This window comes from Bos javanicus, chromosome Y (genome assembly GCF_032452875.1).
Source record: "Bos javanicus breed banteng chromosome Y, ARS-OSU_banteng_1.0, whole genome shotgun sequence".
NCBI classification, from domain to species: domain Eukaryota; kingdom Metazoa; phylum Chordata; class Mammalia; order Artiodactyla; family Bovidae; genus Bos; species Bos javanicus.
The window spans coordinates 403,860-429,762 of NC_083898.1; the positions used below are offsets into that span (position 1 = coordinate 403,860).

Sequence of the window (25,903 nt, forward strand, 5' to 3'; positions counted from 1 at the left end):
GCAATGAGAAACCCACTCACAGGAACAAGAGAATAGCCTCCACTCAAAAACTAGAGAAAGTTTGCACAGCAAAGAAGACCCAGTGCAGCCAAAAAAAAAGAAAAAAGTTTTAATGTTCTATTATAATCCTAAGTTTTTAGAAGTAACATAGTGATACCACTCTTTTACCTTTTTTTTACATAATTCAGAGAAAATGTGAAATCTATAACTTATAAACCTCAAACACGGAAGATATAATTGTAAATCTATGCATTATATATAATTGTTATATAATGTACAATTACACCCTTTATGAGAGGGTGTCATAATGGGAGAAATTTATTTTTAAAATATTCTTGGCTAAAAAAAATTCTTTTAATTTTCAATAAAAATATTCTTGACAAGATTCCTGTTTATATCAAGAAACTCACAATACCATTACATAATGAGTACCACAAAATACTTAATTTTTAGTATCCTGCTTATAAAAAATAAAACAGCATCTTAAATTCCTTACCTGTGCTGCCCAGATATTATCAAGATCTTGTAACGTAAGAGCTTTTTCTTTAATCACAAAACGAAGAATCTTCTCTAGCTTTTCTACATACTGAGGTTGATGAAGACTATCTCGCAAGACTATGGATAAGATATTGTTCTGCTGTATCCATTCCTAAATATAATACAAAATTTTATTTCAAAACAGGAAGAAGCATTTTTTTTAAAGTGAAATAGGGAAAGGCAGTTGGAAAAGGTGATCAAAAGAATCACAGTTGTTAGATAAACAACTACTGGGGATATAATGGACAACAGTGATGATGACTAGAGTTAACACCACTGTAGAGTCTACTTGGAAGTTAAGAAATGAGATCATGTGTCTCATCAAAAGGACAAAAAAATTTTGTTTAAGCAACAGTGGATGCCAATTATATTTGTTATAACCACTTGATAATATGTTAAGAAAGTCATTATACTGTACACAGTAAACTTACACACAGTGCCATTTGTCAGAAGGGTGTGTTCATTATTAAAGGACAGAAATAGTAAGGACCTAACAGAAGCAGAAAAGATTAGGAAGAGGTACGGTAACCCTTGTAAGAGTGATGCTCTGCACCCTGAAGCCCCCAGTGTAAATGGGGCTGTGTATGCCAGCCTCCCACCTGTGTCTCTCTATTAAGTAACTTGATTCTGGAATAGACAAATAAAGTTATCTATTTAAAAAAAAAAAAAAAAAGAGGTGGCAAAGAATACACAAAACTATACAAAACAGATCATCATGACCCAGATAACCACAATAACGTGATCATTCACCTAGAGTCAGACTTCCTAGAGTAAAGTCAAGTGGGCCTCAGGAAATATTACTATGAACAAAGACAGTGGAGGTGATGGAATATCAGCTGAGCTATTTCAAATCCTATAAGATCATGCTGTTAAAGTGCTGCACACAATATGCCAGCAAATTTGGAAAACTCAGCAGTGATAACAGGAGTGGAAAAGGTCAGTTTCCAATCCCAAAGAAAGGCAATGCCAAATAATGTTCACACTATCACACAACTGCGCTCAATTCAACACTACCAATATAATGCGCAAAATCCTTCAAGCTACGCTTCATCAGTACATGAACTGAGAACTGTGAGATGTACCAGCTGGATTTCGAAAAGGAAGAGGAATCACATATCAAACTGCTAACATCCACTGAATCCCAGAAAACACAAGGGAATTCCAAGAAAATATCTACTTTTGCTTCACTGACTTTGCTAAATCTTTTGATTGTGTGAAACACTACGAACTAGAAAATTCTTAGAGATGGGAATACCAGAACAGCTCACATATCCCATGAGAAATCTGTATGCAGGGCAAGAAGTAACAGTTACAATCAGACATGAAACAGATTGATTCAAAACTGGGAAAGGAGTAGGTCAAGGCTGTATACTGTCACCCTGTTTATTTAACTTATATGCAGAATACATCATAAGAAATGTCAGATTGGATGAAACACAAGTTGAAATCAAGACTGATGGGAGAAATATCAACAACCTCAGATACACAGATGACACCACCCTAATGGCAAAAAGTAGAGTAACTCAAAAGACTCACGGGAAAAGCTGCCTTAAAACAACATGCAAAAACCTACAATCATGGCATCCAGTCCCACTTCATAGCAAATAGATGGGGGAAAAATGGAAACAGTGACCGATTTTCTTTTCCTGGGCTCCAAAATCACTGCAGATGGAGACCACAGCCACAAAATTAAGACACTTATTCCTTGGAAGAAAAGCTATGACAAATCTACACAACATATGAAAAAGCAGAAACATCCCTTTGCCAACAAAGGTCCATACAAAGCCATGGTTTTTCCAGCAGGTCATGTACAGATGTGAGAGTTGGACCATTCATTCAGAAACCTGAGTGCTGAAGAATTAATGATTTCAAACTGTGGTGTTGGAGAGTTTGAGAGACCCTAGGAACAGCAAAGAGATCAAACCAGTCAATTCTAAAATAAATCAACCCTGAATACACATTGGAAGGACTGATGTTGAACCTGAAGCTCCAATATCCTGGCCACCTGATGCAAAGAGCTGACTTACTAGAAAAGACACTGATGCTGGAAAAGATTGAAGACAAAAGGAGAAGGGGACAACAGAGAATAAGATGGCTAGATGGCATCACCAACTCAATGGACATGAATTTGAGCAAACTCAGGAAAACAGTGAAGGACAGGGGAGCCTGGGGTGCTGCAGTCCATGTGTTTTAAAGTCGGACATGACTTAGTGACTAAATGACAGCAGTAATTTAGTATTACAATAATTCTATAGGGTCCAGTTTTAAACATAAGCATTCCCAGAGATGTGCTAAATATACAATTATATCTAATTAATGTAATGTGTTGTTATTTAATATAAATTCATAAAAAACTATAATACATAAAAGCAGAAAATCTACTTTTCTAATATACAGAAAATGTTCCTAAAAATACAAGAGAGAAAACACTTTTCAACTATCTTGGGAGAGCAGTAAATATTGTATTTACAATCTGCCTTAGATTATTTTACAAATAAATCAAAAAGGCTACATAGCAATGACAAATTGCTACAAAAGTTTTTGAACACTTAGTTTCTTCATCTCTCAAAAACTGGTAACAAGCCTACCAGACAATATTTTGAGTACTCAATGCTCAACATCCCAAGGCAAGCAAATTGCATATAGGAATGCTGACCCCCCAACACTGAATTTGAACCTGGCTCTAGGTTATATACACCTCTCAATATCAACCAAATGCCTTCAAATTACCTATTATCACATTTTTATTATTTCCACAAGAAAAAATGAAGATTCTTTTAAGGTAGAGGTTATTCTTTACAGATATACACATCCAATGCTGGCACAGAATACACACTCAAAAAATATTACTGAGTAATTTATCATTACAACTTACTAGATACTACTCACTTAACCCAAAAATGTATACAAGTATCTATGGTGTATCAATGTCAAGATGATGTTGAAATAGGTATTTTAAAAACAAAGTTCATAAAAATCATGCTACTCGTCAAAATTTTATTCTTTTAATTATCATCTGTTTTTTAAAACTTCTAAACTGAACTGGCAAATTATCACACCACACCAATTCATTACTAGATCTAGATTCCATATCTACCAATCCCTTCTAAAGATCATCTTTATTCACTTCATTTCAACCAACACATCAAACTATACTTGCATCATAAGTTAGCCTACCACTCCTAACAATGAATCATTTGCTATTACTACTATAAACAAGAGTTTTAGTATTTAATAGTCCATAATTAAGTCAATCTCCTAATATCAGAGTTAATTTTGTTGTTGTGACTTCTAACATTAACAGGTGCTAATTTTCCATAAGCAGATTTTTATTCACAAAAGAAGCAAAGGGACTTACTGCCATTCTCTCAGCTGTCAGCCATTCTTCCTCTTCAGGATTACCATGCCGATGAGTATAATATGATACACTAGAAATCACCTTGTTAATTTCATTCAGGGCATTCATCTTCCCATTAAAAGAAGAAATTTGCAACAATCTACGAGAAAAATTTGGATTGAGTATCATGTACGAAACAAAGCAAGTAATTATTTACAGAGGGAGATATCTTACCTGAGTATCATTTTCAACCTAAAAATTTCTAAATTTTTTACAGTTTCTTCTTGGTCTGGAATCCTTGAAGCTAAATTCTTCAGAGACTTAATAATCATTGAAAGGGCATCATTTTTAGTTTCATTCTTTGCTTCTTTTTTCAGCTCTTCATCAGTTAAATTTTCTAAAAATTGTGGAACTATTTCTATAATTGGAATAAAGTACTTTCTCACTGTATGTTGATTGAGAAACTCATAGCATTGTCCAAATGGTCTGAAATAAGAAAACATTATTTCTGAAATATCTCAGACTTTTACAAAAACTTAAATCCTGAACTAATTTCAACCCTTAAAATTTTTTAACAGTTTAAAATGAGAAAAAAACCAGAGTAGAAAATGGAAACAATTATTTTCAAGGTATTAAACTACATTTCTATAGTACAATGAATATTAATTTTTCAAAATAACTTACTTAATAAGAGCTGCAATTATTTGAACATTTAATGCTGATCCATTAATAAAACGATCATGCAAAATCTGGAACCCATTTAATATGCCAAATTTATTGATGAGATCCACTAGCCAACCCTGCAATACAAATGATGAGTTGTTTAAGAAAAATGTTAGAAGTTACTATTAGAAATAGCTTTGTTTGAAATAAGTCATAAATAGGACATAGTTGTATTTCAAAAGAACACAAACTATTTCTGTGAAACGGTCACAGATATATTTCAGAGATCTGTTCTCTGTATAGCTTGAGCCAAAAGCAGCACGGGTTTAATTTACAAAGTAGTTCCTAATTCATGGCTGGTATTTGTTTACATCCCATAGGTCTGGTAAAGAGAAATTTAGACTGCCAAAACACACTAATGAAACTGTCTGAAGCCAAAGACAAGGAGATAGAAAAGAGAAAATAGTAACTCGTCACACTTAAGAGATCCTCACTGCTTTAAGAAATCCTATCATCAGATGCTTGCTCAACAGAATCAAATCTACAATTAGTAAGGATATTAAATGTATGAGGCCAATATTAGTGTGACAACAAAGCTAAGCAGACTGTAAGGAAACTGCCCTCAATGATACACTAGCAATCAAATTTATCATATTAAATACATGACATACACAAATCAGGGCAATGCAAACAAAAAAATCCACAATCATGCAGAAAGTTAATTAGACAAAATTCAACACCTTCAACATGACAAAAACACGCAACAAAGTAAAAATACAAGGAAACTGCCTCAGCATAATAAGGGCCACATAAAAACCCAGAGTAAAGATGAAACTCAATGGTGAAATACTGAAAGCTTTTCCTCCAAGTTCTGGAACGAACAGGAATGTTTGTTTTCATTAAACCTGTTCAACATATCACTGAAGTCCTAGCCACAGACATTAACCAAGAAAAAGAAATGAGGGACATCCAAAATTGCTAAGAAAACAGTGAAACTAATTAGCTAACTCTACAAAGAGACTGCATGTCATTTTATAGGGATTCTGAATTGTTTTGCATTAATTTTATACTCTATTTTAATAAGCATGACAGCGTACATATGCACACTAAAGATATGTCCTGCAGTTTCTAATGTTAATGTTTTCCATATATTTAAGCATTAATTAAAATAAATATAGTAAATAGCCTTTGAGACAGTAAAAGGCCATTAAGGTAATGCTTAAGCCACTAAGACATGAGAATAGACATATATAAAAGTCCCTAAGAGCCGACTTCCCTAACCAGGTCTACTGGTTCTGTGCTTTTGCCTGTTTTTCTTATCTCTGCTGCTGTTGCTGCTAAGTCGCCTCAGTCGTGTCCGACTCTGTGTGACCCCATGGACTGCAGCCTACCAGGCTTCAGTCCATGGGATTCTCCAGGCAAGAACACTGGGGTGGGTTGCCATTTCCTTCTCCAATGCATGAAAGTGGAAAGTGAAAGTGAAGTCACTCAGCTGTGTCTGACTCTTAGCGACCCCATGGACTGCAGTCGTACCAGGCTCCTCCAACCATGGGATTTTCCAGGCAACAGTACTGGAGTGGGGCTCTACTGACATATAATTAACTCCTGTTTTTTCCCAACCTGTCTCCTTGAAACTGGTTATAATTTGGGTTAATATAAAGGAAATGATATATCCCCTATAAAATAAGGACAAATTAAAAAATTATTTACTTGACTCAAAAGTCAGATGCTCATCATAACATTTTCTAAGAAACTGAATGCATTGTTTAAAAAAAAGTATGAAAGCAAAATAATAGAACCCAGAAAATCAGTGTTAACATAGTCTTTGCATAAATGTTTTCTATTGTTAAATATATATAAGTACAAAATATATGTAGTAAGTACAAACAAGGTAATGGTTAATGTTCATTATTTATACTAATTATTTATGTTCTCTAAAGCAGAAAGCACTGAACCACTGCTATGAGGGGAAACATAGATTAGATTCCTATGAGCATCTTATCAACAAACAAATATAAATTAAGCTTTGTTCAAGCATAAAATTACATTTAGTATGGCTGGTCATGAGTTCAACAGTAATAACTCAATAATTCACATTAAATAATGTGTCTTTAATCAGAAACCTACATATAACAAAACAAAACTAAGGAGATTAATGCCCCTGGAGTTCTAAGATAAAACAGCACAATTTTAATATTTAATTTTGAAATTAACAAACCAACACACTTTTGGTGATCGAGGATCTGAGGAATGAGCGAATAATTCATCTTCAGGTGACTGAGCACTTGTGGAAACTGATTCACAAGGACGTGTACCATTGTAGACATGAAATTTGCAATGAGGATTTAAGGCCATGGCGAGAAGTTCTAGAAGTGGAAACCAGTCTTGGGACAACTTGGCCACACAAAGTTCCACTAGGCGATGAGTATTGTTAATAATGCATCTCTGTTTATATTGGGGGTGGAAGAATTGATTTACAAAGAGAAAACAGAAATTTCAAACACAGAAAGATTAGAATCGTGTTAATGATCTCACAACATTTTCTATACTGATGATATGACTTTTAGTCCATTTTACAAATACTGAGATCAAACTGACATATGAGTAAAATAAATTCATAGTTATTTACTTCATAATTGTATTTTACCCATTTCAAAAGCTATTTCAGAAGGGTTACAAATGACCTAGAGGTTGTCTATTTTTGCTCCATGTGCACAGGAAACAATTTATACTTTTCTTTTTTTGGAGTTCATACTCTATAGTCAGTAATTCCAAAATCCAAATATTTTAAGTCATGTAAATTAACAGATATAAAGACATGTAATCTAAGTCTCAATTAAAAAGTCAAAGATCATTTCCAACATGTATACTTCTATAACTAAAAATTCACATGTCAAATCAGAAAATTTGATTTATAATTATGCCACAATCATTTCTGCAAAATTCTCCAAGTTCTGCTTTCCAGGTTGAAGTCCACAAAAAGTATGTTTACTTCACAACTTTTGATTAATTTCATTTCAAAAATGAACAGAGGTTTGGACTAATTATAATTACAGTGTTTCAATGCTTCTACTAAGATGCAAACCTTTAACACTTTCAAAATCTCTGGAATACCAAGGTATGTATCTTTAAAAGTAACAGTAGCAAGAATTACTTTTGTTCCATACTGAAGATACTGCCTTAAGAATTTGTGTTTCCTGATGCCAGTCACTTCAATACATGACCAATCTGAAAAAACTTCAAATTCCTTTTGAGTTGTTTTATTAAAAGTGAATTTGAATTCAAATCACAAACTTACAGGAGTACTAGTTATTCAAATTTCCAGTGAAGACTTTCTCTCTACTAACCGCAAAAGTAAAATTGTGCAAGATGCCATGACTGTCACTTCTGCTATAGTTTATCAGCTACATATACAATGAAATCTCACACACCTTTTGCTATCCAACTATACTGGGGGTCTCTTATTATATTCCCCATCTGGAGCATTTTTCATTCTTACTAGTACATAAATTAGAAGGATTCTTCCCATCAACCAACAAACATTTGATGAAATACAGTATCTTGCATAAAGTCACAGGCACAGGGGGTCCAGGTAACAGATGAAACCAAGTTTACACATCTCAAAATGTCAAGCTCATTCTTAAAGACCTTTAAGGGTATTAAATATATCAGTAGACCTGATACATTATTCACAGTAATGTTTTCCAGAGAAAAACCCACAGGGACCACCATGTAAACAAGACCTCAGTCTCCAATATAAAGGATGAGACTCACATGAATTTCAAACTTCCAGCCACTCACTGCTTCATCCATAAGAATTTTAGTGAAAGATATTGTTAGCCCATCTCGGAAAAAACGTTGACATGCCTCACTTTTAACATCAAGACCTAAGAAAAGGTCAAACATTAAACTAAGCATGACACAAAGTAAATACATTGTTATAAACTATTTTAGTTTCAACTGAAAAATAGTATTGTAGCTTTTGAAACAAAACACTGAATTACTGAAAGAGGTTAAAAGGTAACTTGCTGCTGCTACTGCTGCTAAGTCGCTTCAGTCCTGTCAGACTCTGTGAGACCCCATAGAGGGCAGGCCACCAGGCTCCACAGTCCCTGGGATTCTCCAGGCAAGAACACTGGAGTGGGCTGCCATTTCCTTCTCCAATGAATGAAAATGAAAAGTGAAAGTAAAGTCCCTCAGTCGTTTCCAACTCTTAGCGACCATGGACTGCAGCCTACCAGGCTCCTCCATCCATGGGATTCTCCAGGCAAGAGTACTGGAGTGGGATGCCATTTCCTTCTCCAAAAGATAACTTATTTACATTAAAAACATGCAACTGAAAAATAAAGTATTAATAAACTCAATAAACTTCAGAAACACTGAGCTGTATTAAACTACATCAAATTAATGAATGTAAAACTACATCAAATTAATCAAAGTGCTCTGAAATACAATACTACACTTTGTTAAAACAAAGAACAGTTACTAGGTAGATATGGTATACAACCACTCCATTCACTTACTGAAAATATAGCTCAGAACTTTTAAATAGTAATCACTTAAAATTTTCATTTGGCTGTAAACTATCTGTTTATAATCAAATTGAAAAGGTGAATCCTGTCTTATACTTCTACTTTAGTTCTTTTGCGTTCTGAAATCTAAAGCATCTTCTTTTTTAACTTCATGTGATTTTATAGAACAAACTTACATGCTTCCATCACCAGAATAAGACTTGTAATTCTTCACAACCCAGAAAGATTGAATTAACACAATAAAGTATACTGTGGTTTTGATTACTTATTGATAAATTAATGTCAGTTAAACCAGGATTTCCCACAAAAATGTAGACTTCGCTTCACAGTAACTATGATCCCAGAAAAAAAGAGAAGAAAAAAATGAATGCTACTAAACAAAATAGCATTTCCAGTTTTTATTTATCTAGGACCTAGAACAAATAAGCCCTTCAATAAATAAATACAATGCAAACTAACCACACTGTTGATAAAAAGTGAGAAACATTTTTTATACAGTAAGATATTTTCACAGACATTAGAATATGTTTGTAAAATATTTTTTAAAAATGCATTAAATGTTTAGGATAGCTGCTGTGAAGGTAAAATTATCACTTTTGTCATGGAGTCAGAAAGATTTCCCAAGGTACCACAGATGTTAAAAATAGGCCTAAAAACATTATACTTAGTAAATATATCTCTGAATAGTTAATTTCAAATCTTCATTGGATGACCCAGAAACGTAATGCTACTATACTTTGTTTTAGCCTTAAAGGCTGTAACTAAGTAGAATATACAAGAACTCATCTGCTATAAGAACTCAGCTATTGTTTTTGAACAAACTCACTGAAACATAATGAATTGCGACAGAAAATTTTTATATATGGGTTAAGAGATTGTGTTAATTGCTTGAAAACAAACACATACACACTTAGGCAATCTTTATTTCTCAAGACCTTTTTTCTTTCTCAGAAAAAACTGTGTGTTTAAACAAAAGTCAAATATACTATTCTTGACAGTTTATTACAAAAACAATAACTGATGGGGTTTCCATTAGCATCTCCTTTGCTTTCACAGGCTTTTTTACTAAATGACTCAAAATGCAAAGTAAAATAAACTATACTGAATTTATTTGCAAATTTAACGTATTTCTCCAATATTAATGGCTTAGGTACAAAACAAAGTCCACAAAAATAACTGAAGCCACATGGCCTTATAGTACTTTTAAATTATAAAATATACTGTAACGTATGCTCTTCCACAGGCTTCCCCGGTTGCTAAGCTGGTGAAGAATCCGCCTGCAGTGGCAAGAGACCCTGCTTCAATTCCTGGATCAGAAAGATCCACTGGAGAAGGGACAGACTACCCAATCCAGTACTTTTAGGATTCCCTGGTGGCTCAGATGGTAAAAAATCTACCTGCATTGTGGGAGACCTGGCTTAAATGCCTGGGTTGGGAAGATTCCCTGGAAGACGGCATGACAATCCATTCCACTCCAGTATTCTTTCCTGGAGAATCCCCATGGACAAACGAGCCTGAAGGGCTACAGTCCATAGGGTTGCAAACAGTTGGACATGACTGAGCAACTAAAAGCACACACCCATGCTAGAAAATGTTTCTGACTTTCAAGTGACAATCTCTTTTAAAAATATGGGGAAAAAAAAGATCCTGTCCTTAGAAATATGAATAATAACAAAATTCTGCATTCAATTTTAAAGGTCTTAAGGTCCTTAAAGCTTGTCCAAATGTTTTCATGAATGATAGCTCAAAGTTTAATATCTATAAGTTCTACTGGAAAGTTTAGTCTAGTGTAATCTAGAATTTTATAACTGAGAAAAGCAAAGCCATCAAGAACAATGTGAAAATACGTATAATAGCACGCATAATGAAAAATACCGTAATATATAAACTCACCTTTTTTACTAAGATCAATAGCAGCTTCTAAAAGCACTTCTAATTCCCCTTTTGGCAAAACTGGAACCACCCAACGAGGCCTAAAAATTAATACAGAACTTTAAAACGCCGCAGTTGTTGAGCACAAATAAAATATCATAAATAACTTAAATGAAATTTAAAATCATAAATAAATTTAATTTACCTGCTGTAATTGCTTTACTAAGAAAAAGTTTAAAAACTCTGACTGTATTATATAATCACCATACAATTTAAAAGAGTTTGGCAAGTTACATGCTTAGTGCTACTACATTACAAATACAGTATTTTAAAGCACTATCAAAATTCAGACATAACATTAAGAGAGAATTCATTGAATAACTTTCACAGATGACAAAAACTAAAAATACTTATTAATTAATTATATAATCATTATTATAGTAAGTAAGAAAAAGTGTTGCTTTGTGGTTCAGGTTTACTAGTAAGAAGAAACAGTTTGACAACCTTTTTCTTTTGTGTCTTCACAACAAAAGAAATGAGGCAAAAGAAATGAGGAGAAAGAAATCTGGCTGGTTTTTCAATTCACATAGACAATTTATCAACCCTTCCTGACAATTATGTGAATTGTATGTTCTCCAAGACTTTATACTGTAAGCACACTTCAACATCAAAGCAATTATGCAGATACCATCATATCCAGCTAGGTTTCTCAACTATCAAAAAATCTCAGTCATATAGGAATGTGTCTACTACTAACTCACTACTTCTAAAGCAGGGGTCCCTCTGCTACATAAAGAGGTGAGCAGTGAGTGAAAGTGAAGCTTCATTCATACCTACAGCCCCTCTCTATAGCTCACACTGCGGCCTGAGCTCCACTTCCTGTTAGATCAGCACTGGCAGGAGATTCTCATAGGAACTTGAACTCTACTGTGAACTGCACATTCAAAGGATCAGAGTTGTGAGCTCTTTATGACAACCTACTGTCTGATATCTCAGTCTGAGCTGAGGTGGGCTGGGGGGTGGCTGCAAATACTAATCATTCAGTTCAGTCGCTCAGTCGTGTCTGACTCCTTGCGACCCCATGAATCGCAGCACGCCAGGCCTCCCTGTCCATCACCAACTCCCGGAGTTCACTCAGACTCATGTCCATCGAGTCATTAGCAGAGAGATTTGACTACACAGACCATGATACATCACCTGCTTGCAAACTCATACCAAAACCCCGTTAGTGAGTGGCAGGTGACAATTAAGCCGCATGGGGTGGCAAGCTTTAAGTCAGAATCCCACACTTGTTTTAGTCCATATGTGGCCTTTCATTATTTTAGTTACCACTTCCAGCCCTGCCTCTTTCTCCAGAGGCACCTGTGCACCATGCACCTGTCTCGGTTGCAGTTTTTCTAAGACCACAAGCTAACCTAGCCAGTGAGTAAAAAATAAATGTCTCTGGAGAGCTTCTTTGAAAGGGGTGAAGACCCAATGATGAGACAGCAGAAGACTCTAAGACTGCCAACACAGGGTCCTTGCCAACAGCAAGGGTCCTTGCTGCCAACACAGCAAGAGTCCTACTTAAATTACATGTTCATTGCAACAGGTGATTCACATTCTCCAAGCACACTATGTATAATATGTGGCAATCAGCTATCCATCAAAGTAATGAGATCTTCAAAACTGCTTCACTACATGGAGACCAAGCAACCTGCATTAGAAGACAAGCTGCTAGAATTTTTCAAAAGTAAAAAAAGGTGAACAAAGAACAAAAGCAATTATTGAAGGCCACCACTTCACTGAATGTGTCTGCACTGAGAGCATCATTCTTATTGGCTAACTGCATTGCTAAAGTTTAGAAGCCCTTTACTGTTGGTGAGCAGTTGGTCCCGCCTGCTGCTAAAGACAATGGCCTTGAACTTTTAGAAGCTACAGTTCAAAATGTGCCACATGTTCCTCTCTTGGCTAGCACCATAACTAGACAGATTGATGAAATAGCAGAGGATACTGAAGCACAACAGTTAGGATTAATGAGTCACTATGGTACACAATCTAGGTTAAGAAGTCTTCCTTTACTGACAACAAGACAAGAGGATATGTCGTGTACACTTTTCCTGCCGGCCAACAGTACAGCTTTTTTGACTATGTATCAGCAAAACGGAATGGGTCATTTTGTATTGGTATATGCACAGACAGAGCAGCTGCCATGACTGGTCTGCTTTCTGGTTTCACAACTTGTGTCAAAGAAGTCGCTTCTGAGTGTGCCTACACAGAGTTATCCGTAGAGAAATGCTGGGTACCTGAAAAAATGTCACTTGAACATAAAGTTACACAGGATGTGATTAAAATAAGCAACTGCACTAAACAACATGCCCTAACTCAAACCTGTTGACACAGCTCTGTTGGGAGATCAATGCAAAGCACATATCTTTTCTCTTATACAGAGACATGACATTGCTTTCTAAAGGCAGGTGGCTAGCCAGAGTTTTTCAGTTATGAGAGCCACTCCAGTGATTTCTTTTAGAAAACTGTCACCACTGGCAGCATATTTTTGTGACACAGAATGGGTCACAAAACTTGTTCACTTGTGTGACATGTTCAATCTGCTCAACAAACTCATTCTGTCACTTCAGCTGTGCTCAAGTCGGCAGATAAAGTAGCTGTGTTAAAAACAGACTAGAATCATGGCAACAACGAGTGAACACTGGAAGTTTTGACATATTGCTAACATTAGCAGAGATTCTGAAAGAAATTGAGACAGGGACTTCTCTATCCCAGCTAGTGCCTGATCTCCTATCTCAGCTTTCAAAGGAGCCTGAGTATTACTTTCCAACCACAAAAGACCCACAAGCTGGGAAGCAATGGACCCAAGACTATCTGTGAAGAAGCCAGGTCAATCAACTTTGCCCATGCTAGAGGCAGATCAACAGCTTGAGATCACAAATGACAGCGGCCTTTAAAGTATTTTTGAAACAACTTCAAATCTCCATATAATCCAATAATCCATATATTCTGGATTAAAGTCAACGTGGAATATACTGAGATTGTCACAAAAGTACCAAAAAGCCTGCCTCCATTTCCAACATCCTTTCTTTTTCTACAGTGAGAGCAACCAAAACAGAGTATTGAGTAAACTGGACATAAGCAAGACACTTCAGGTATCACTGTCTCCCATCATCCCCAGAAGGGACTGTGTAATTGCAGGAAAACAAGCTCAGGGTTCCCATTGATACTGCATTATGGTAAGTTGTATAATTATTTCATTATATATTACATTGTAATAATAAAAGTGCCCAATAAATGCAACATGCTTGAATCATCTCAACAAGATCCTATTTTCGAGGAAACTGTATTTAATATCCTATGACAAACTATAATGGAAAAGAAGATGAAAAGTATGTATGTACAATGGACTCGCTTTGTAGTAAAGAAGAAATTAATACAACAATGTAAATCAATTATGCCTCAATAAAATAAATTTTTAAAAACTTAAACAAACAAAAAACCCTCAAAAAAAAAAAAAAAAAAAAAGCAACTCCCCCCAAAAACAATGACCTTACCGGTTGATCATGTCATCCAACTTTGCCAGGTCAGCATGAGGAAATGCAGGTTCCTCATCTTCATGTTGAGGTGGAGCATCACCTTGACCTTGTTCATCTGGAGGAGTTGCTGGGGAATTCTCATTGGAAGAATCAGGTGATGAGGTCTTAAAATGAAATATTATAGATTTAAATTTTATAGTATATGTACAATATTTAGCTGTTCAGATGCCAACACAAATATATATATATATTGTCAATATATATCTGTAAATACTTGATAAAATGGAGATCACATTGCTTCTCTTTTCCTGTCAATCTATGAGAATTTTTCCATATAATTAAGAATCTTATAATAAGAGTGAATTAATGGCTATATAATACTACATGAATTAATGTGATGAGAATTACAGAACGTAAGTTCGGTAACACCTGCTGCCAAACAGTATAATCACACTGAGCCTTCTAATTACAAATCTTTATACAAAACTGGAAAAGAGACAGAAACTTCTGTGACTACAACACAGAAGTCATCATGACTTCTTCCTCCTCTTCTCTTAGGACAATCTTTCTGTTAAAAGTTACATGTGTGTGTGAAATTGTGTCTGACTCTTTGCGACCCTGTGGACTACAGCCCGCCAGGCTCCTCTATCCATGGGATTCTTCAGGAAAGAATACTGGAGTGGGTTGCCATTTCCTTCTCCAGGGGATCTTTCCAACCCAGGGACTGAACCTGGGTCTCCTGCATTGTAGGCAGATGCTTTATCCTCTGAGCCATCAGGGGAAGCCCCAGGTCCTAAAGACTCTTAATCACATCTTGAAGACACCGTGCACAGATGCAAAGGACCATGTGGTAAGAAACTGAGGCCTCCAGCCAACAGACATCTGGAAAGGAAGTCCCCAAACCCAGTCAAATATTCAGAATAATGTAATCCAAGGTGACAAGCTGACCAAAACCACAATATACTAAGACAGAACCGTTTAACTAATTGATTTGCAAAATCTTCATGCACCAAAACTATGACAAAATGGGTGCTTGTTACTTCAAATTACAAAAAAAGAACAAAGGACAGAACTTAGCCAGAAGGCTACATAAAATATACATGCTTAAAAGCAAGAACCCAAAAAGAAAGAAAGAAGTACAGGAAAAGACTTTTGCTTTACAATACAACTAGTAAGGAGTTTGTAAGCTGTTACTCCTTCTTAACAGCTAAAAGAGCTGAACACTGCTATACACTTGAAACACAACATTGTAGATTTACTATACTTCAGAAAAGGGGGAAAATATTTAAAAAATAAAAAAGTTGAATAAAATGAAAACCAACAATGGTTCTCAGATTGAGCAAAGAACTAAGGTCAAAGCGAAAACGGTCAAACACAAAATGAGAAAAGAGTTAGGGGAACACAGGGAATCAAAACTGCCAGAACAGAAAATCACAAGCATAAACCTCCATGGAAACCAAACCAGCAGCTATAGCCTTAGCTGCAGTTTCATTTTCCAAGTTTTAGTTAGCTGTAGCCAACTGCAGATTAAATCTATAAAATAGAAAATTCAAAAAATAAGTAATCATAAAGTTTTAGACTGTGAGCCACTCTGAGTAAATATATGAAATCTCAAGCCATGCTGACCCTGCCCCACCTTCCTGTGCCCTCAACAAGAGTATCATGAGTTTGTCCCAATTATGAGATTGCTTTTATAATGCAGTGTTTCTGTTCAAGCAACCCTTATTTTATTTAATTATGACAATCAAGCACAAAGTGTGATTCTGGCAAAATTCAGAAATGTCAAAGAAAGCTGCACAGTACTTCCTTTAGGTGAAAAGTTGTAAGTTCTTGAATTAAAAAGGAAAAGAAAAATCATATGCTGAGACTACTAGGACTTATGGTATGAATAAATTTTCTATTTATGTGAAATTGTGAAGAAGGAAAAAGAAGTTCAACCAAAGTCTGCTGCTGCACCTCAAGTTAAATCCAAAGTACATGAGTATTTAGATATAAAAGGCATCACATTGTGCACGATATTTTGAGAACACATTCATTTGACTTATAGCATACTATTACTGCAAAGTTCTTTTTTATTATTAATTACTGTTAATCTCTTAGTGTGTCTAACTTATAAACTCCATCACAGGTGTCAATGTTTAAGAAAAAACATAGTTATCAATATACATAGAAATGCTACCTTCAAGTTTCACGCATTCACTGAGGGTCCTGGAATCTTTTCATTGGGAATAAAGTGGCCTGGGGCAGGGGGAGGTACTATTGTACTGAAGTAAGAAAACCTAAATTGTAATTGATTAATTGCTAGAAGCTGAATATGGTAAGTTGGAGAGTTAAAAACTCCAAGAGGTCAAAACTTAAAGGGATTCAGTACCTTTCTAAGCTTTACTTCCAGACAGTCCTATCAAGCTTTCAAAATGAAGACTGGAAAAAAATTCCCTGGTGTTCCCACTAGGATGGACAAGGTAGCCATTCTGAAATACATTCTTCAAGCATTCTATTCTTAATAGGGCTGATCCTTAGGAACCACTGCCTAACCTACTAGGTTTTTTTTAGAATCTAACCAACTTGCAGCTTCCCTGGTAGCTCATCTGGTGAAGAATCCAGCTGCAATGCAGGAGATCCCGGTTCAATTCCTGGGTTGGGAAGATCCCCTGGAGAAGGGATAGGCTACCCACTCCAGTATTCTTGGGCTTCCCTTGTGGCTCAGCTGGTAAAGAATCCACCTGCAATGCAGGAGACCTGGGTTTGATCCCTGGGTTGGGAAGATTCCCTGGAGAAGGGAAAGGCTACCCACTCCAGTACTCTTGGGCTTCCCTGGTGGCTCAGAAGGTAAAGAACATGCCTGTAATGTGGGAGAGAAGATCTCCTGAATCAACTTAACTTTCTCTAGTAGTTACACATGGTGGAGAAGGAAATGGCAACCCATTCCAGTACTCTTACCTGGAAAATCCCATGGACAGAGCAGACTAGTGGGCTACAGTCCATGGGGTCGCAAAGAGTCAGACACGACTGAGCACCTTCACTTTCACTTTTCACTTTCATGCATTAGAAAAGGAAATGGCAACCCACTCCAGTGCTCTTGCCTGGAGAATCCCAGGGACAGGGGACCCAGTGGGCTGCCATCTATGGGGTTGCAGAGTCGGACATGACTGAAGTGACTCAGCAGCAGCAGCAGCAGTTACATATGATGTGAGACCATAAAGCTTGAGTGCTGAAGAATTATCTTAGCTGTTACTTGCACTAACTCATAATTTGTTCAATATAAGCAATAACGTATATAAAATTATAGACTTGGGGAAATGAAAAAAACAGTATCAATGATATAAAAGACCAGAAAGAGGAGTTATGAATAATTTACTACAAGGAACTTAAAACTACCCATATAACAGTGAATGTACAGATTAGTTACACATGTATACTGCAAACACTAAGGCAACCACTACAAAAGTTAAAAAAAAAGTTTAAGAAAAAGATATGAATGGTATGTTAAAACAGGAGAGAAATGGGAATCATTAAAACCACAAAAGGTGGAAGGAACATGAAACACAAATATAAGGACAAGAGCAATTAACAGAAAATGGTAATAAATATGGAAGGTACTTATCCAACTATTTTAATAATCACGTTAAACCTCAAAGGTCTAAATACACTAAATAAAGGCAAAGATTAAGTGGATCAAAGAGCAGTTCAGGAACTTCCCTGGTGGGCCAATGGTTAAGAATTTGCCTTGCTAAGTACAGAACTCAGGTTCAATGCCTGGTCAGGGAATGAAGATCCCACATGCTGCAGGGCAATTAAGCCTATGAGCCATAAACTACTGAGCCATAAACTACTGCAATGAAAGATCCCACAGAATGCAACAAACAATCCATGTGCTGTAACTAAGACCTAAAAAAGGTCTGTCTAGTCAAGGCTATGGTTTTTCCAGTGGTCATGTATGGATGCAAGAGTCAGACATGACTGTGCGACTGAACTGAACTGAATGCAGCTAAATAAATATTTTAAAAAGGAAAATTCAACTTTATGCTTCATTTGCCAAAGACAAACATAAAGTTTAAGGAAAAAAGAAAGATACAGAAACAGACCCATAGCAAGAGAATCAACTGATCTTTGGCAAAGGGACAAAGACACAAAGATAATAACAATGGTGAAAAGAAAGGCTTACAATGTATAATGTAGCAAATGAACAACCACATGCAAAAATAAGAATTCAGAGCCTAGACTGTAACCCTCACAATTAACTAAAAACAAATCAGACTTAAATGTAAAACACAAAACTGTAAACCACATGCAAAAATAAGAATTCAGAGCCTAGACTGTAACCCTCACAATTAACTAAAAACAAATCAGACTTAAATGTAAAACACAAAACTGTAATCCTCTTAGAAAAGAAAATAACAGAAAATCTAGGTGACCTTGGGTTTGATGCTAACTTCAGATATAACAACAAAGACAGTTAAACAAGATGGACTTCACTAAAATTAATGATTTCTGTTCAATGAAAGAAACTGTCAAGAGAATGAGAAGACAAGTTACTAGGACAAAGACTGGGAGAAAATATTTGCAAAATAAAGTACAGCTGTCCAAAGCATAAAACTGAAAGAAAGTGAAAGTGAAGTCGCTTGGTCGTGTCCGACTTTGCAGCCCCATGGACTATAGCATACCAGGCGGCTCCTCCGTCCATGGGATTTCCCAAGGAAGACTATGGAGTGGGTCAACATTACTTTCTCCAGCGGATCTTACTGACCCAGGGATCAAATCCAGATGTCCCACATTTTAGGCACATGCTTTACCATCTGAGCCACCAGGGACTCCTCAAATTCAACAGTAAGAAAATAACCTGATACAAAAATAGGCAAAAGACCTGAAGAGACACCTCATCAAAGAAGACTAACAAGTAATAACTAACCACTGGAAAAGATGTTTAATATCACAAGTCATTAAGGAATTATACAGTAAAACAATGAGATACCAAAACATAAACATCTGAATAGCCAAAATCTACAATCTTGACAAAACCAAATGCTAGTACAGCCTCTTATAAAACAATCTGGCAGCTCTGTTTTACTTTTTACAAAACTAAGTATATTTTTATTATACAATCTAGCAATTACACTCCTTAGTGTTTAAACAAGCTGAAAAATCCCACTGTTGTTTAGTCATAATTTTGTTAACTGCCAAAACCTGGAGGCAACCAAGCTGTCCCTCAGTAAGTGAACAGATTAAATCTGTGGAACATCCAGACAACGGAATGTTTCACACTGATTAAAAAAAAAAAAAAAAAAAAGCTACTAAGCTATGAGAAGACAAAGAACTTTAAACCCATATTAAAGTGAAAGAAGTTAATCTGAAAAGATTACACACTGCATGATTCCAACTACACCACATTCTGTAAAAGGCAAAACTAGAGGCAAGTAAAAGACCAACTGGGCTTCCCTTGAGGCTCAGTGATTTAAAAAAAAAAAAAAATCCTCCTGCCAATAAAGGAGACTTGGGTTCAGTCCCTGGGTTGGGAAGATTCCCTGGAGAAGGGAATGGCTACCCACTCCTGTATTCTTGCCTGGAAAATCCCATGGACAGAGAACCTGGTGGGCTACAGTTCATGGAGTCACAAAGACTTGGACATAACTTAGCAATTAAACAAACATCATCAAAAGACCAAGTAGTCACCAGGGATTCAGAGAAGGGAGGGATGAAAAGGCCAAGGAGACTTTAGTGCAGTGAAACTGTTTTATTATAGTATACTAAGATATCTTTGGAAAACTCAGCAGTGGCCACAGGTCTGGAAAACGTCAGTTTTCATTCTAATCCCAAAGAAAGGCAATGCCAAAGAATGCTCAAACTACTGCACAATTGCACTCATCTCACAGGCTAGTCAAGTAATGCTCAAAATTCTCCAAGCCAGGCTTCAGCAATACATGAACCATTAACTTCCTGATGTTCAAGCTGGTTTTAGAAAAGGCAGAGGAACCAGAGACCAAACTGCCAACATCCGCTGGATCATCGAAAAAGCAAGAGTTCCAGAAAAACATCTATTTCTGCTTTACTGACTACGCCAAAGCCTTTTGACTGTGTGGATCACAATGAACTGTGGAAAATTCTGAAAGAGATGGGAATACCAGACCACCTCACCTGCCTCTTGAGAAACATGTGTGCAGGTCAGGAAGCAACAGTTAGAAATGGACATGAACAACAGACTGGTTCCAAATAGAAAAAGGAGTATGTCAAGGCTGTATATTGTCACCTTGCTTATTTAATTTATATGCAGAGTATATCATGAGACACGGTGGGCTGGAAGACGCACAAGCTGGAATCAAGATTACCGGGAGAAATATCAATAACCTCAGATATGCAGATGACACCACCCTTATGGCAGAAAGTGAAGAGGAACTAAAAAGCCTCTTGATGAAAGTGAAAGTGGAGAGTGAAAAAGTTGGCTTAAAGGTCAACATTCACAAAACTAAGATCATGGCATCTGGTCCCATCACTTCATGGGAAATAGATGGGGAAACAGTGGAAACAGTGTCAGACTTTATTTTTTTGGGCTCCAAACTCACTTCAGATGGTGTCTGCAGCCATGAAATTAAAAGACGCTTACTCCTTGAAAGAAAAGTTATGACCAACTTAGACAGCATATTGAAAAGCAGAGACATTACTTTGCCAACAAAGGTCCATCTAGTCAAGGCTATGGTTTTTCCTGTGGTCATGTATGGATGTGAGAGTTGGGACTGTGAAGAAAGCTGAGCGCCGAAGAATTGATGCTTTTGAACTGTGGTGTTGGAGAAGACTTTTGAGAGTCCCTTGGACTGCAAGGAAATCCAACCAGTCCATTCTAAAGGAGATCAGCCCTGGGTGTTCTCTGGAATGAATGATGCTAAAGCTGAAACTCCAGTACTTTGGCCACCTCATGTGAAGAGCTGTCTCACTGGAAAAGACTCTTGATGCTGGGAGGGATTGGGAGCAGAAGGAGAAGGGGACGACAGAGGATGAGATGGCTGGATGGTATCACTGACTGGATGGATGTGAGTTTGAGTGAACTCTGGGAGCTGGTGATGGACAGGGAGGCCTGGCGTGCTGCGATTCATGGGGTCCACCAAGAATCGGACACAACTGAGTGACTGAACTGAACTGAAGATATCTTTGTCAAAACTGACAGAATACAGAAAAGACCAAGTGAACCATAATGTAAACCATGGAGTTTGTGATAATGATTCATCAATATAGTTTCACTGATTATAATAAATGTACCACCTTTGGTAAATGAAGATAGTGGCAAGGAGTGGGAAGGTAGTATAAGCAAGATTAAAAAAACTGTACTTTATGCTCAAGTCTGCCCTGACTCTAAAAGCCCATTAAAAAGTGCAATCAAGAACAATTTTAAATAGTAGTATTCAGGGGAATAGTGAAAGACAATAATAAAACAATGAATGCTGTTTAAAAAAGGATATGATATCCTTCCTAACAATAATCTTCCTTTCTCCTGGCAAAGTGGTATACCTATATTAATATGTGAGAGCTAGAGGTAGAAGAATTATTCGAGATAAAAGGAAATCTCTACACACATAAGAGATATGAATGTAAAGATTAATGACTCAATTACTCCCTATCTTCCCAAGTCACTATTTTCAATGTGAATCCATCTTATTGGTTCAAAATACATCTAGCTAAAATTGATATAACACAGAAGAGTATTATGATCAAATCGCAATCCCAGGTAGAGACAAACAGAGGGCTCAACTAGTAAAAAACCCAGCAGATTTCAAACTAAATAAAACAAGGTTAGGGTTCTCTGGTGCCTCAGTGGTGAAGAGTCCTGTCAATGCAAGAGACAGGGTTTGATCCCTGATCCAGAAAGACGCCATATGCGGCAGTCTCTGTATCACAGCTACTGAGCCTTTGATTTTTAAACCCAGAATCTGCAACTGCTGAGCCCATGTGCTAACACTACTGAAGCACTCTAGAGCCTGTGCTCTGCAACAAGAGAAGCCACCAGAATAAGAAACCCACCCACTACAACTAGATGGTAGCTTTCACTGGCTGCAAGTAGTGAAAAGCCCACACACCAATGAGGATCCAACATGGCCAAAAATAAAATTATATATATATATAAAGAAATAAGGCTCTATACTGAACAGAATATATGAAACGAATACTGAGGAAACTACATTTAACTGACATGTGCAATGAATGCTATAACATAACATACAGCTTTTTTTTAAGAAGCAGAAATTGAAATTGACGACATGTTGTGGGGGAGGGCATAGGGATGTGTCTCTCACTCTCACTGTCTCTCTCTCTGTTCTGACTCTCTGTGACCTCACAGACCATAGCCTGTTAGGCTCCTCTGTCCATGGGATTTTCCAGGCAAGAATACTGGAATGGGTGCTATTTCTGACTCTAGGATCTTTAGCAACATTTCAACCCTCAATAAATTTCCATGTAAGACACCAGAGAATAGACTCTCTACCCACAAAGGAATTAATTTACAAACCAAGACAAAAAGTTACCCAGAAAATCTCTAACTGCTTGCAAATGAAGCATCATGTTTATAAAGTATTCTTTACAAACAAAAATCACCACACAAATTTTAAAACATTAACTAAATAACAGTAAATGCAAACATACATCAAAAGTCATGGGATATGGTATAGCAAAAATTTATAGTATAAAATACATGTCTTAGAAAACAGAAAAACTGAAATAAAAGTGGAACAATCACCTTATCTAAACTAGAAAGTTCACTTACCTAAACTAGAAAATTAACAACAAACCCTAAGAAAGCAAAAGGAATAACTATGAAAATTTTAAAATACATATATGGAAGGATAAAAATGAAAGCCAATACTTTTGCAAAACTCTTTTGCAAACTTCAATGAAATGCATTAATCTCTTAATACAATAAATATAAGTTACCAATATTAGATACCAGAATCAAAGAATCACTGTTAATAAAGGTTTTAATATATTAATCATACGCAAATTCTTCCAGAGAACAGGGGAAAAAAATATTTTGTCAGTCAGCATAAAACTCTGATACTAAAATCTGTATTAAACTCTTTACTAATATTATTTCCTCTATGGTTATTTTAAAAATATGGAATCTGAAGATTAAATATTCTATTACTTAGTCAGAGGTATAAGGTAAACGTGAGTACAAAGATAAGACATGAACATAAACAGCTGACTTGAGTCAATGTTGATAACTAAAGGAGAAATGACTGATTTCACACATTTGCCCTCACATTCATACAAAGCCCTATGTTAAAAAGGTACATTCTCAAGCATATGTACAGGTTTCCTGTTACTAAAAGCCTCAGTGACTTACTTTAAGTATAACTTAAAAATAGTTTTTTATGATTACTTAACAAATTACTCAGGATATGTCATTCTTTACTAATTCAAAGCACCACAAACAATACAGCCTTCATGTCCTACCTGATTCTGGAAGGGGGTCTCAGACTGTCCATCAGGAGCCTGGCCCTGGCTGTCATTCCCTCCTACTGGAGAGCCACGAGTAGTGGCTGTCATACTCAAAACAGAAAAGATTTTTGCTATTTTGTCTGTTTATTTAGTTGTTGTAAGAGAAGAAATTACAGTTCACTTATAGGAGACGAAGCACCAGGATATATCAGCCTCAAATATCTCCAATTCAAGGACAGACCATTCTTGAAGAGACCATTTCACTACCTAAAAGTAGAGGGAACAAAGGGTATATTTGTTTAAAATATTAAAGAGATAAATAATGAATTATTCTAAGTTTAACATATACATTGTTAACATCACCAACCTCTACAATCAATAACAGATGGCTGTAAAAATGAGAGACAGAAGTAAAAGGTAAACTTTTATAAATATTATTATTCAATAAATTTACATAAAGTATTTATATATAATATTCCAGAAAAAAATGCAAAGTTCTTAGTTAACATTTTTTTACTTACAAAAGAATCTAGAGAATGATCAGTTTTTGCCTTAAACATACTGCAAAAATATAAACACTTAAAGGTATACTGCTCTTAAGTAAATAAAATGAAAAGCCAAGTTAACAGAGAATGTGATTTCTAAGGGTAGTAGAGCAAGAAAATTAATTTAAAAAACACCTGAAGTACTCATACAGATTACATAAACAAACATATACATACATATTTCCACAAGGTCACTGGAAGATCAGAATCTTTCACCTAATGTCTTTTAATACTCAGACATTCTCATTCAAATTTTATATTATATAGATCATTTTTAAAACAGGAGAAATTCTATCATCTTCTGAGAACTATTGTAACAAAAATTAAATCATTTTTTCTTTCATCTCAAAAAAAATGAATTCTCATTTAAACAGCTGTTTAATTCTAACATTTTCTTTCTTCTAGCCTTCTTTACATGGACTTCTGATCCCACTGTGTATGCGCCACATGTAAGAGCCTTGATCTAAGATTCAACTGCTCCATTTCTTCCTGGATCCATTTTTCTTGGTCAAAAATATGCTTAAATCTCCCCTCCTGAAAATCACAAATATCTGTCCTTTTGCACAAAGTTCTTGAAAAAATGTAGTGTCGTTCTGGTTTCTCATCATGTGATCTGTGTTCAAAATTATTTTTAAGGCTAGTCGTGGCTGGCTCTGAAAAAAACCTGTTTGTGTAAAACTGCAATCAAAATTTTATGTATGCGTGTTTGGGGGAGGACAATAGAGATGACACCTGTTCCTGGACCAAGACTCCATTTAGCTTTCTGTAAGTTTTCAGGTTACACAGATTTTGTGATACCAAAGAAACACAAAGGTCTAAGAAATTAAGTAATTTAACCAAAGCACAGCTAAGAAGTTTGTGGAAACTTCAGAGCACAGGTAAAGCACAGGTAATAAAGTATACTACTACTACTACTACTAAGTCACTTCAGTCGTGTCCGACTCTGCGCGACCCCATGGACTGCAGCCCACAGGCTTCTCCGTCCATGGGATTCTCCAGGCAAGAACACTGGAGTGGGGTGCCATTTCCTTCTCCAATGCATGAAAGTGGAAAGTGAACTAGAATTAATCCTATTTCTCTTTAAAACAATACTATTTCCTGACATGGGGGAAGGGTCCTACTTGAAATTTTTCTTCACACACTTCTCCTTTGTTTTGTATTTTCTTTGACGTTTGAGGTTACTTGAACTAAAGCATCTTAAAACTGTATTACTCTGTCATATTATATCTGCCCATATCCCTCTATCTAGAGACACATCTTAAGTAACCTAGCAAAAGGAATAAGTCATTCACAACAAAAGAGTTACCAATCAGTGCAAAGCGAAACAAAGTGGCAATGCAATCATCCTCCCCTACCTTTCTCCCAGATCATAACTAGTATTTCTTGCAAAGTCTCAGTGTTTTGTCCAAGTAGCAATTTAGCAATGCAAAGACACTATATCCTAAAAAACTAAAAAGCAATTTAGAAATT

At 36.1% G+C, this 25,903-nt stretch overlaps 1 protein-coding gene across 2 annotated transcripts in view; it reads right to left on the reverse strand.

Annotated features, from left to right (window-relative positions):
* LOC133243836 (probable ubiquitin carboxyl-terminal hydrolase FAF-X) overlaps positions 1 to 24,147 on the reverse strand; it is a 127,159-nt gene extending 103,012 nt beyond the window's left edge. For both annotated transcript variants that reach the window (XM_061410561.1, XM_061410560.1), the window contains exons 1-9: positions 23,904 to 24,147; positions 14,487 to 14,632; positions 10,963 to 11,042; positions 8,312 to 8,424; positions 6,764 to 6,982; positions 4,559 to 4,674; positions 4,109 to 4,360; positions 3,896 to 4,034; positions 497 to 649 (exon numbers count right to left, since the gene is read on the reverse strand). In XM_061410561.1, coding sequence (XP_061266545.1) covers positions 497 to 649; positions 3,896 to 4,034; positions 4,109 to 4,360; positions 4,559 to 4,674; positions 6,764 to 6,982; positions 8,312 to 8,424; positions 10,963 to 11,042; positions 14,487 to 14,632; positions 23,904 to 23,996 — 1,311 coding nt within the window. In that variant the 5' untranslated portion in view covers positions 23,997 to 24,147. The remainder of the gene's footprint in view (positions 1 to 496; positions 650 to 3,895; positions 4,035 to 4,108; positions 4,361 to 4,558; positions 4,675 to 6,763; positions 6,983 to 8,311; positions 8,425 to 10,962; positions 11,043 to 14,486; positions 14,633 to 23,903) is intronic.
* Positions 24,148 to 25,903: the final 1,756 nt, after the last annotated feature.